This window comes from Oncorhynchus clarkii, chromosome 3 (genome assembly GCF_045791955.1).
Source record: "Oncorhynchus clarkii lewisi isolate Uvic-CL-2024 chromosome 3, UVic_Ocla_1.0, whole genome shotgun sequence".
In the NCBI taxonomy this organism is placed as follows: domain Eukaryota; kingdom Metazoa; phylum Chordata; class Actinopteri; order Salmoniformes; family Salmonidae; genus Oncorhynchus; species Oncorhynchus clarkii.
In genome coordinates this window covers 29724288-29737025 of record NC_092149.1, presented here as the reverse complement: position 1 = coordinate 29737025, position 12738 = coordinate 29724288, and the positions used below count along the sequence as shown (strand labels likewise).

At 42.1% G+C, this 12738-nt stretch overlaps 1 protein-coding gene across 2 annotated transcripts; it reads right to left on the bottom strand.

The window, feature by feature from the left end:
* Positions 1-8197: 8197 nt before the first annotated feature.
* On the bottom strand, positions 8198-11176 carry LOC139405888 (vitelline membrane outer layer 1 homolog b). Of its 2 annotated transcripts, XM_071148330.1 has the most exons (4): positions 10928-11176; positions 10521-10633; positions 8491-8797; positions 8198-8351 (listed from the first exon to the last, which is right to left on the bottom strand). In XM_071148330.1, exons 1-4 carry the CDS (start codon positions 11174-11176, stop codon positions 8349-8351), a joined length of 672 nt encoding a protein of 223 aa, XP_071004431.1. In that variant the 3' UTR covers positions 8198-8348. The 2 variants fall into 2 exon arrangements, with proteins under 2 accessions (XP_071004431.1, XP_071004430.1); XM_071148329.1 differs by lacking the exon at positions 8198-8351 and having other exon boundaries at positions 8482-8797.
* Positions 11177-12738: the final 1562 nt, after the last annotated feature.

The window sequence follows — 12738 nt, the reverse complement described above, 5'->3', positions numbered from 1 at the left end:
AACCATGTTTGATGGATTTTCCACAGCTGCTACTTGTTCGAGTACAAAAGAGTTTCCCACTTGTCAAATAGCAGATTTGATATGAAGTCAGGATATTTTTTATTTTATGATATTATCTGTGGTATTGTTTTCTCCAGCGACACTTCGTGTTAGGCTATTATGAGTTTTAATAAGCACTTGTTTTATTCAACATATTTTATTTAGCTTTGCGGGTCACCGCTAGAGAGATAATAGAAATTACTTGTCAGTTTTAATATTTGTGAGACTAGGACAAATATGAATAAGAAATGGCATTCTAAAACACCCCTCTGTGATAAGTGAAGAGATTACCTGGACCCTGAGACAGATTTCCCCATTGGGTTCTTATCAAGTAATTTTTTCTCTTTAAATTTAAACTAATCGCTTTCTGCCCAGATATAAGATCATGTAGGACTGTCATATTTCCTTATTCATACATTGTTTATTATGTGTTCATCAGTTCTGTTGTTCATACCAATTTGAGTCTTTTTTTAATTTTATATATCTGTGATCCTTGTTCCTTCGTATATTATTTTACACTGAGACAATACTGCCTGTTCAAGTACAATGTACATTAAATTATGGTAGGAAAGTGTGGAAAAATACAGCCAGGAACTATCAGGTGATCTCATGCCTTTACATCATTGTATTTTAACACCTACAGCATTCCGGTTGGACACCCATTAACATGGATAACTGTAACCTCCACAGAGTTGGGTCAAATGACACCAGGTCCTGTATCCGTTTGTATTACCTAGTGGTCGTGAACTCCATGCCCTCATCTCTCGTGATAAGAGATGATTAGTGATTTGTACATTTGCTCAGCTTTTACATAAGTAGACTCTGGGGAGAGTGGGTAGACTACATTTTTCCTGATACTGAAAAGCAAGGATATGGAGAGAAAAGTGAAGCAGGATCTGTCACTTCATCAGTTAAATTATGCTGAATGTTGTTTACTTACCCTTCCGTGACGAGTGAGACCTGTGACTAACGTAGACCAACCTCAGCCTTGTCTAGAACAAGCGCCTCCAACCCACTCATGAAAAAAAGGTAATCTACTATTTCCTGTCTTTATGTAACCATAATTGTCTAAAGCTCAGCAGTCAGTGGCAGTGCAATTGTTCTTGATAATGCTGTGCAAAATGTGTGTTCCAGGGTTCATTTCCTGTGTGTTATGATGTGAAATGGACAGATTAGAAATGACAGAAACATGATACAGTAGGATGGCAATCTCTTTATGTTGTCACTTTAGCTTGCTCGTGGCCTCTGGAATTGTATTGCTAGGTTTCATCTCCGATGTTGCTGTTTTCATCACCTGCGCTGCCATTTTGAATGTTGAGTGTCTTTGGTCATCGGCTACCGACACGCACTGCAGTGTTTGTAAAAACAAAGGTATTCTTTGTATTCGATTTTCATGGAAATGTCCACATCCCTACTGTTCATGACTGTACAATTTGTATATTATAAAATTATTTATATTTAATGTGCACCTGTGGTGTTTTCTGTTTCTAGGTGAATTTTGAAAACCAATGCATTTTGCCATGTTTGATTCCTAAACTCAAATCATTACCCAACACTACACATTTCACTCCTCAGTGGTCTTTCAATTTTGAAGTCTCTTGTAAAGATTTATGTGCAACCTTCAATGTCTTAGATTCCATAAACACTAACATGTACCATTAGACTGTAGAATCACATGGATGGTTAAACATGACATTGGCCAGTGAGAAAAACAAGTTGAGACATGTTTTATACAGGTTCAGCTCTAAGGGCTCAATTCAGACTCAGAAAATCTATTCCTTTTTTGATTTATTAAGCACTTCTCAGCAGTTGGTATTCATACTTCCCGTATGCAGGTGTGTAACAGACTTTGCAGGTGTGGCTACCTTGCACGCACTGAATAAATGTAATTCAACTGCTGAAAACCCTCTCACTTGCTGGCCAACATACACTGCTCAAAAAATAAAGGGAACACTTAAACAACACAATGTAACTCCAAGTCAATCACACTTCTGTGAAATCAAACTGTCCACTTAGGAAGCAACACTGATTGACAATACATTTCACATGCTGTTGTGCAAATGGAATAGACAACGGGTGGAAATTATAGGCAATTAGCAAGACACCCCCAATAAAGGAGTGGTTCTGCAGGTGGTGACCACAGACCACTTCTCAGTTCCTATGCTTCCTGGCTGATGTTTTGGTCACTTTTGAATGCTGGTGGTGCTTTCACTCTAGTGGTAGCATGAGACGGAGTCTACAACCCACACAAGTGGCTCAGGTAGTGCAGCTCATCCAGGATGGCACATCAATGCGAGCTGTGGCAAGAAGGTTTGCTGTGTCTGTCAGCGTAGTGTCCAGAGCATGGAGGTGCTACCAGGAGACAGGCCAGTACATCAGGAGACGTGGAGGAGGACGTAGGAGGGCAACAACACAGCAGCAGGACCGCTACCTCCGCCTTTGTGCAAGGAGGAGCAGGAGGAGCACTGCCAGAGCCCTGCAAAATGACCTCCAGCAGGCCACAAATGTGCATGTGTCTGCTCAAACGGTCAGAAACAGACTCCATGGGGGTGGTATGAGGGCCCGACATCCACAGGTGGGGGTTTGGCATTTGCCAGAGAACACCATGATTTGCAAATTCGTCACTGGCGCCCTGTGCTCTTCACAGATGAAAGCAGGTTCACACTGAGCACGTGACAGATGTGACAGTCTGGAGACGCCGTGGAGAACGTTCTGCTGCCTGCAACATCCTCCAGCATGACCGGTTTGGCAGTGGGTCAGTCATGGTGTGGGGTGGCATTTATTTGGGGGGCCACACAGCCCTCCATGGCGAGGTAGCCTGACTGCCATTAGGTACCGAGATGAGATCCTCAGACCCCTTGTGAGACCATATGCTGGTGCCGTTGGCCCTGGGTTCCTCCTAATGCAAGACAATGCTAGACCTCATGTGGCTGGAGTGTGTCAGCAGTTCCTGCAAGAGGAATGCATTGATGCTATGGACTGGCCCGCCCGTTCCCCAGACCTGAATCCAATTGAGCACATCTGGGACATCATGTCTCGCTCCATCCACCAATGCCAAGTTGCACCACAGACTGTCCAGGAGTTGGCGGATGCTTTAGTCCAGGTCTGGGAGGAGATCCCTCAGGAGACCATCCGCCACCTCATCAGGAGCATGCCCAGGCGTTGTAGGGAGGTCATACAGGCACATGGAGGCCACACACACTACTGAACCTCATTTTGACTTGTTTTAAGGACATTACATCAAAGTTGGATCAGCCTGTAGTGTGGTTTTCCACTTTAATTTTGAGTGTGACTCCAAATCCAGACCTCCATGGGTTGATAGATTTGATTTCCATTGAAAAAAGTAAAAAAGTATTTAATAAGAATATTTCATTCATTCAGATCTAGGATGTGTTATTTTAGTGTTCCCTTTATTTTTTGGAGCAGTGTATTTTCTTGTGGAGTTTTCATTAAAAAGGGTTTTCAGTACATTTATCTAAAACCCGTTAAATACGGTGTACCTTTTTAATTCAAATTTTCTCGACAGACACTGAGTGTGCAAAACATTGGGAACACCTTCCTAATACTGAGTTACACCTCCTTTTACCCTTAGAACAGCTTCAATTCATCAGGGCATGGACATTATAAGGTGTCAAGCGTTCCACGGGGATGTTGGCCCATGACTCCAATTCTTCTCACAGTTGTGTCAAGTTGGCTGGATGTCTTTTGGGTGGTGGACCATTCTTGATCCACACGGGAAACATTTGAGCGTGAAAAACCCAGCAGTGTTGCAGTTTGACACACTCAAACCGGTGCACCTGGCACCTACTAACATACCGCGTTCAAAGGCACTTAAATCTTTTTGGTCTTGCCCATTCACCCTTTGAATGGCACACATACACAATTAATGTCTCGATGGTCTCAGGGCTTAAAAATCCTTCTTTAACCTGTCTCCTCCCCTGCATCAACACTGATTTTAGTGGATTTAACCATTTATATCAATAAGGGATCATAGCCTTCACCTGGTCAGTCTGTCATGGAAAGAGCAGGTGTTCCTAATGTTTTGTACATTCAGTGTATATTGAGAGAATTGGTTCAGAATGGGGATTAATGAAAGAACCCTCTTATTACACATATTTATCTCCTTTCCGCCACCAGTTGGTTGATTTTAAAATACTCTGATCTTGTATATTATTTAGGGTCATTTATATATTACAATCCCCTTATCCAAACGGCTTACTCATTTACCTAGCTCTTATCAATTTGTAAATTACAGTGCATGGAGAATGGTGTTATTTCTATCGGGGGAAAAAGAAAGTAGATGTTGTTCCACTTGGAACCGACAGGTTGCTTGACCTTATTCATCGTTTCATCATGTGTAAAGGTGGTGTAATTATGGGGGAATTAGGTCAGAATACCGTAGAGCTAAAGGTGCATGAAAAGGGAATTAGGTCAGAATACCGTAGAGCTAAAGGTGCATGAAAAGGGAATTAGGTCAGAATACCGTAGAGCTAAAGGTGCATGAAAAGGGAATTAGGTCAGAATACCCGTAGAGCTAAAGGTGCATGAAAAGGGAATTAGGTCAGAATACCCGTAGAGCTAAAGGTGCATGAAAAGGGAATTAGGTCAGAATACCCGTAGAGCTAAAGGTGCATGAAAAGGGAATTAGGTCAGAATACCGTAGAGCTAAAGGTGCATGAAAAGGGAATTAGGTCAGAATACCGTAGAGCTAAAGGTGCATGAAAAGGGAATTAGGTCAGAATACCGTAGAGCTAAAGGTGCATGAAAAGGGAATTAGGTCAGAATACCGTAGAGCTAAAGGTGCATGAAAAGGGAATTAGGTCAGAATACCCGTAGAGCTAAAGGTGCATGAAAAGGGAATTAGGTCAGAATACCGTAGAGCTAAAGGTGCATGAAAAGGGAATTAGGTCAGAATACCGTAGAGCTAAAGGTGCATGAAAAGGGAATTAGGTCAGAATACCGTAGAGCTAAAGGTGCATGAAAAGGGAATTAGGTCAGAATACCGTAGAGCTAAAGGTGCATGAAAAGGGAATTAGGTCAGAATACCGTAGAGCTAAAGGTGCATGAAAAGGGAATTAGGTCAGAATACCGTAGAGCTAAAGGTGCATGAAAAGGGAATTAGGTCAGAATACCCGTAGAGCTAAAGGTGCATGAAAAGGGAATTAGGTCAGAATACCCGTAGAGCTAAAGGTGCATGAAAAGGGAATTAGGTCAGAATACCGTAGAGCTAAAGGTGCATGAAAAGGGAATTAGGTCAGAATACCGTAGAGCTAAAGGTGCATGAAAAGGGAATTAGATGTTATTTACACAAGCTTAACTCTGGTTTGAATCGGCCCCCAAGTGAGGGGCTCTTGTAGGTTGGCCTTTGTATTGCTGAAAGAATGTAAAGAGGTAAATGCAGAAAACGTCAGTCCCTCACAGTCTACAGTATAAGGACTCTATTGTTGGATCAGGCTGGACATGAGTGCTGTAGCTATGCGCTTACAGACAATGTCATTTTCTTAGGGAGCACAAGGGGGAAAAAAAACACAACTATTGTTTAAAATCTGTCGTATCTGCTTATTACATTTTCATTACAGTTGATCAAATGTATGGGCATTATGCTGCTGTATTGTGGGCCCCATGTGTTCACAGATCATGGTAATGGTGCTTGTGAAAGCAAGCCGTATTTACGTAGAGTTTCACGGTCAGGGGTGATCTATACATCATGAGAGCTAGGAGCCCCGGGGAGGACAGGGCCATTATAATGAGGGCTATGAAACAACAACCACATAATTTCCATGTTGTCCACTACAGGAAACGTTAATAGATCTTAAATGACCAAGGGGATGAGGTGGACCACTAGAGCGTGTCAAAAATCCTCATTTCCAGCCTGCAGTTATAGTATTGAATAAATGTACTTTCGGCCTAAAGCGCTGTGGCCAATGAGGTTTACCACTAAGTCCAAGTTGGGTTTGGGATAAAACTGCTGAATGTGGCATACTGAATGTCTGGAGAATTTTGGTAATTTTGGAATAAGATGGGAATTTATCAGACTAAGTCTTTATATTTGTAAAATGATACGCAAAGGTTAATTTAAGGAATATCATTCTGTGCCCAGAGGGCCATAAAGGTTTAATTGATTTACTGCAAACTGTAAGAGGACACCCGAAACTGTCTACGCAACCAGATCACTTAATCATTTCTGTTCATCTACATTGTGTATACTGTTATTTTTACTGGTTTTCATCTAGTTGGTTCTGTCATACCCCTCAAACTCAACTCTGGACCTCGCTGCCAGCACCATTGCTTTTTTCCCCTGTTGTTCCCCTCTAACCAGGAACTGATTTAGACCTGGGACACCAGGTGGATGCAATTAATCATCCGGTAGAACAGAAAGCCAGCAGGCGCTGGACCTCATAGGGTAAGAGTTGAATACCCTGTGTCATACCATCCATCCACTGAAACATGTCAATTCACCTCTAAGATAACACTGCCATCTAGTGGTCATGCCAGTCATCTGCTCATCTGGTTGGATGTACCTCCCTCTGATGCTGCTCATGACTCAGCAAAGAAATGCATATTTTGTCTGCATTTAAACACTTCATCTTATAAGGACCCTTTCAAAGTATCAACATGCATAAACTCAGCAACAACAAAAAAAATCCTCTCACTGTCAACTGCGTTTATTTTCAGCAAACTTGTGTAAATATTTGTATGAACATAAGATTCAACAACTGAGACAAACTGAACAAGTTCCACAGACATGACTAACAGAATGGAATAATGTGTCTCTGAACAAAGGTGGGGTCAAAATCAAAAGTAACAGTCAGTATCTGGTGTGGCCACCAGCTGCATTAAGTACTGAAGTGCATCTCCTTTTAATTTTACGGTGGGTTTGTGCCCATAGGCAACGTTGTTACCGGTGATGTCTGGTGAGGACCTGCCTTACAACAGGCCTACAAGCCCTCAGTCTAGCCTCTCTCAGCCTATTGCAGACAGTCTGAGCACTGATGGAGGGATTGTGCGTTCCTGGTGTAACTCGGGCAGTTGTTGTTGCCATCCTGTACCTGTCCCGCAGATGTGATGTTCGGAAGTACCGATCCTGTGCAGGTGTTGTTACATGTAGTCTGCCACTGTGAGGACAATCAGCTGTCCGTCCTGTCTCCCTGTAGCGCTGTCTTAGGTGTCTCACAGTACGGACATAGCAATTTATTGCCCTGGCCACATCTGCAGCCCTCATGCCTACGACACGTTCCCACAGATGAGCAGGGACCCTGGCCGTTTTTCAGAGTCAGTATAAAGACCTCTTTAGTGTCCTAAGTTTTCATAACTGTGACCTTAATTGCCTACCGTCTGAAAGCTGTTAGAGTCTTGACGACCGTTCCACAGGTGCATGTTCATTAATTGTTTGTGGTTCATTGAACAAGCATGGGAAATTGTTTAAACCCTTTACAATGAAGATCTGTGAAGTTATTTGGATTTTTACAAATTATCTTTGAAAGACAGGGTCCTGAAAAAGGAACTGTTTTTGTTGTTACTGAGTTTATATAGACGACCTATCACTCTAATCTAACCCACACTAAATGAAAGTATTGCGTACCAAGAGGCAAATAAGTATGAACTTAACTTGAGTTCACCAGAAGTTCACTCATTAGCATGAAAGAGAAACTCCAGAGTAGTGCATTATGGGTCATTATCAGTATGCCTCCATTGCCTCATGTTTGAGTAGCTGGTGATAACCATTGCAGCGCTGCTTGATAAAGTCACACGGTCCTTTTTCTCCACTTACACTGCGCTTTGCAGATTACCCAGTCACACACTAAAAACAAGTACCTCTGTGTATGCCAATCACCGTCTTATCGGATGCCGTCAGGCCTTTAAACTGTAAATTAATTAATAACCCTTGTCATTTCTTAATTAGCTCCCTTTCCAGGAGGAGAAATGCGTGTGTCAGCACCTACATTTTGTGCACACTTGTTATGACTTTGCTTTGAGTTTATTGGGTCATTAGAGACGCTCTATGAAAACATGCTGTTCTCATGCTGATGAGGATTTCAGTGCGTATTGTGGAGTGATCTAGAGGGGTTCTTCAGCTCTGATGAGTGGGTTATGTTCAGTCGGAGCTAATGTCATTTGTTTCAGCCTCACTGAACAAAAGGAGCCATAAAGAGACAGTTGAATGATTTATTAGGTTTTAACCAGTGGCAGATTCAGATATTGGGTGTAGATTGGATTGAATAGACCATGGGTCAGAGCCTGTGTGTTGACAGGTCCTGGGCCAGTTGGTTGGTTGAGATTGGTCCAGAAGAGGTATCTCCCTCAGATGATTACTGTGAGGATACGACAAGAAATACACCAGAGGGTTAGACAATGAGTGATGTACTTTAGGGTTCCAGAGCTGCCATGACATCAATATCATACACAAGACCAACTCATTCAACCCCTCTATGATAAACCATCTCATCTCACCTGCTGGAGTTTGGCGCAGCAGTGGAAGCGCACGTCATTGAGAGATGAGTCATCCAGACCGTACTGGTATTCCTCCATCTTGGTCTCGATGCCACAGATTCCTCCATCGCCACAATCCTGGCTCCAGAGGCTGTACTCACCGTAGTCCAGGCCGGCGCCTGCGAGGGTGGGGTTGCTGCTGCAGCGGAACCTGACGTTGTTGGCGGCTGTGTCGTCACCGAACAGACCCTGGTGGGGCTCCACACGCAGCTGGAAGGAAGTCAGCACACCCCTGGGGCAATACTGGGCGTCCGACCAGTCACCAAAGCTGGGAGAGGAAGAGAGAGAGGCATACGCGACATGGAATATTATTTCACCATCACAGCAGTCTGGAATGAGGTTTGATCATAGCTATGAGACAGAGAAAAGAGGCACATGATGTAGAGAGTAGAAACAGGACATGGAATAACATGTCACTGCAGTTTGAAGATGCAGGGTTCAACTGATAAGTCAATTTGTGTCTACTTTGAGCCATGAAATAGGACTGTTTTGTGTGCTGTTTGTTCTATACAAGACCAAGGTAATGTTACTTAAGCATCACTCGGTAGCATGCATACAGTGCATAGTAAGTAATGGCTATCTTGGCTCGCCAGTACTATATAGTATCATACTCAGATAAATAACAGCAGCGCCATCTGTTGGCTTGGCGACATTTCGTAACAAGGACGATAAGAGGCATGTTGTTCAGGATGACACTAGGATGCATTACAGCTTTGATTTTGTTCAACAGGTAAGCATCATTTCCTCCTTTAATACTGATTAAGGACATAGATGGATAGATATACACAACACAATATATATGGGAGGCAGGCAAATACCTTTCACTGAGATGTGTAAAGACAGATTGACAGGGCTGAGACAATTAATTGTAATTATACCACCACAAGTCAACTACTTGATTGATGAAGGCACGTCATCTAGCAAAGGCAGCAGCGCAGTCATCAACTACATGCACCATTTCTTCACCAACTACGGAGTTGGGGAAACACGTGTGGACCTGAATTGTGATAACTGCAGTGGCCAAAACAAGAACAAGTTTGTGCTCTGGTATTGTGCCAGGCGGACCAAGCACAAGCTCCACCACAGTCTGGACCCAGACTGGCCTCATCAAACAGCGCTTTAAAAATACCAGAATGAACACTGTCTGAGATTGCTGGTGTTGTGAAGGACAGCACTGTGACAGGGGTCAACATCCCAAACTGGTTGGACTGGAGGATGGTACGGTGCTGGTGGGCACTTAAGTATTTTTAAACCCAAATACTTTTAGACTTTTTCTCAAGTAATATTTTACTGGGTGACTTACCTTAATAGAAAATGACTGAAGTAAAAGTATGTTTACATTTACTCAAGTATGACAATTTTGTACCTTTTTCACCACTGGATGTGGCTGGGGGTTCTAGAATTTCTTTCTCATGACCCATCAATTTAGACAAGTGTGATCTAACATTTATAACATATTTTTATCTGGACACTTTGTCAGCCTGGAATTTGTCCTTATTGTAGGCTACTACTTTGACCACATTTAGTCTTAATCTTTAGTACACTACTCACTGTTTAGCACATGACCTCACATGTGAATCCTTAAAGAAATGGGTGGGGCTGGCTTAAGAGGGTGTGAACAATGCTGAATGGGTGTCGACAAAGGAGAGCTCTCCAGTAGGCAGCAAAACATTTAGAGGCCCTTTTCTCAAAAATGAGTTTATCAACTATCAAAGCAGAATTACTTTCTCATTGTTCCTCAAAAATGCAGTGTATGATATACCATTTTCTAGCTCTGAGTTTCTACTTTTTACCCATGTAAAAAAAAAAACACTTCAAATGTTGCTCCATAAGACCGAATCAAGGTGTCGAGTCACATGTCATCACTATAGTTTGAAATGCGCTTTTACAGTTAAACCTGTATCTTAAAAGGATATGATTACTTCCAACTGTGTCTACATTGAGCAATGTGATTGGCCAATATGAGGCATGTTGTTCTCGTCTGTACATACAATCCAGTGTGAGACTCAATGGTGTACAAGAAGCTCCTATCTTCGTCCTTAGCGCAGATCAAGCGAATGCCATTCAGGGCAGTGTCGTCCAGACCGTACTGTTCGGACTCCACCTGAGAGAAGGTTAATGGACATATGCTAGCATTAGCTCAAACAGAAGAATGGTCTCGTTATAGACAAATGTGTTGATCATGTTTGGTAACGGATCAACACCACAAATACATTTTGATTACATCAAATTTAGGATTTGAATTGTGTAGATTTTTTTTATTTTTATAAATGGGCTATTTGAAAATAGGCTGTTTGACCACAGGGGACTGGAATTTAATCCCTGAATTGACTAATTGAAAGAAATGCTATCCAAACTGGTAGATGTGTTTGAAATGTATGAAGGAGCCCTTGCTTACCCGGAGCATGAACCCAACGGCGAAGAACTTGTCGGGACACATCTCGGGCCAGGTCCAGTTCCCAAACTGCTCTCCATTGGGCACTGTGAGGAGAGAGGTGTAAGGCCTAGCGCTGTATTGGATACCAGCACGCTCCACATAGGGCTGCTCCTCGGGCAAGAGAGCTAGACATGTCCCAAGGGCCAGCACAGCCAGGAAGGACAGAGCAGTGAACAGAGGGGTAGTCATGTTGACAGAAGTCAGTCTCATCCACAGAAGGGATGGAACAAAGGCAGTGAACTCTTATAGCCTTCCTCACTCACGCCTCCAAAATGGTGCCCATATGGTGTCTCCATACTGTTATCAGTATTAATCATTTACAACACTGTGGTCTGGCCATGGGAAGAGGCAGGTGGTACTAGGACTTAAAGTTCAAAATAACAATACTGTCTTTGACTTCAAAAGCAGCTGGTATAGTCTCAATGAACTGGCAATTATTTGTCATACCAAAGTATGGCCCATGTTGTATATTAGTAATTTGACTGTTTACATGCTATGACATAAAGAAAACATTTTAATTGTCAGAAACCAGGTCCAAAGCTGATTTCTTTGGTGCGACAAGAGTGAACAAAAAAAAGGAACATATGTTAATGTCTTTATTATCAAAATAGATCAGTTAATTTACATTGATTTCAAATGTTAATTTTCTTACATCTCATATGAAGAGCCTTTCTGTTATCGCTGTGCATGTGCAGTCCCAAGGCAACTGAAGTAATTGTTTTCAATCGACAGGACTTGCATAATGAGTAGCTTTTTCTCCTGTCTGGTATAACAGAAAGCAGTGCTATTTTATGATTTTTCGCTATAGATGACGTTCAAACAATTCTGTGCATGTTAATGAGTCTATATTTCCAATTATATAAAGACAGAAAAAATGACCTTGTTGTATAACCTCGTGTCCCCTGTATCTAGCAGTAACGTCTAAATGCACATCAATTACCTGCACATATGTTAACATTTCATACAGTCAGGTCCATAATTATTAGCAAAAAATCTATTATACAAAAACACAAATATATATTTTTTTAAACTAAGTATACTAATACAAGAGCATAAAGAAATAGATTGTTTAACAAGTAATACAAATCTAAAAAATATACTTTTTGTACTCCTGTTTTCAGTACTCCAGCACCCAGTCTTTGCAAGGATAACACAGTCTTCTTCTCAAATATTCTACGAGTTGGAGAACACATTGGGATGGATCTTAGACCATTCCTCCATACAGAATCCTTCCCGATCATTGATATCCTTTGTCTGCTCTTATAGACTGCCCTCTTCAATTCAAACCAATTGGGTTCAAGTCCGGAGACTTGCAAAATGTTGATTTTGCAGTCAATTAACCATTTCTTGGTGGATTGTGATGTGTGCTTGGGGGTTATTGCCTTGCTGGAAGATCCACTTGTGGCCAAGTGTCAGCCTCCTGGCAGAGGCAACCAGGTTCTTGGGTCAAATGTCCTTGGACTGGTTATGATGTTCATGATGCAGTTGACCTTAACAAGGATCAAGGATGCACCACCGTATTTTACCATAGGAATGAGGTACTTTTCTGCATACTGTCAACGCCAAACCCACCACTGGTGTGCGTGGCCAAAAAGCTTTATTTTCATGTCATCGGCCCAACCCTGCCTGGAGGTTGACAAACCGCATCAGGACTTGGAACCAGAGCTATGGACAGATGACATGTAAATAGAGCTCTTTTCTAGACTTTATTGCTTATCTTTATCAAGGGTGCCAGTAATTATGTACCTGACTGTAGTGTTTGAAAATATATG

Excerpts from the sequence above, each read along its gene's own strand:
- LOC139405888 (XM_071148329.1), bottom strand. The coding sequence starts at position 11,176 with ATGAGACTGACTTCTGTCAACATGACTACCCCTCTGTTCACTGCTCTG. Across the intron at positions 10,634-10,927 it reads CCGTTGGGTTCATGCTCCGG|GTGGAGTCCGAACAGTACGG; the intron begins GTAAGCAAGGGC and ends ACCTTCTCTCAG. Across the intron at positions 8,798-10,520 it reads ATTGAGTCTCACACTGGATT|CTTTGGTGACTGGTCGGACG; the intron begins GTATGTACAGAC and ends TTCCTCTCCCAG.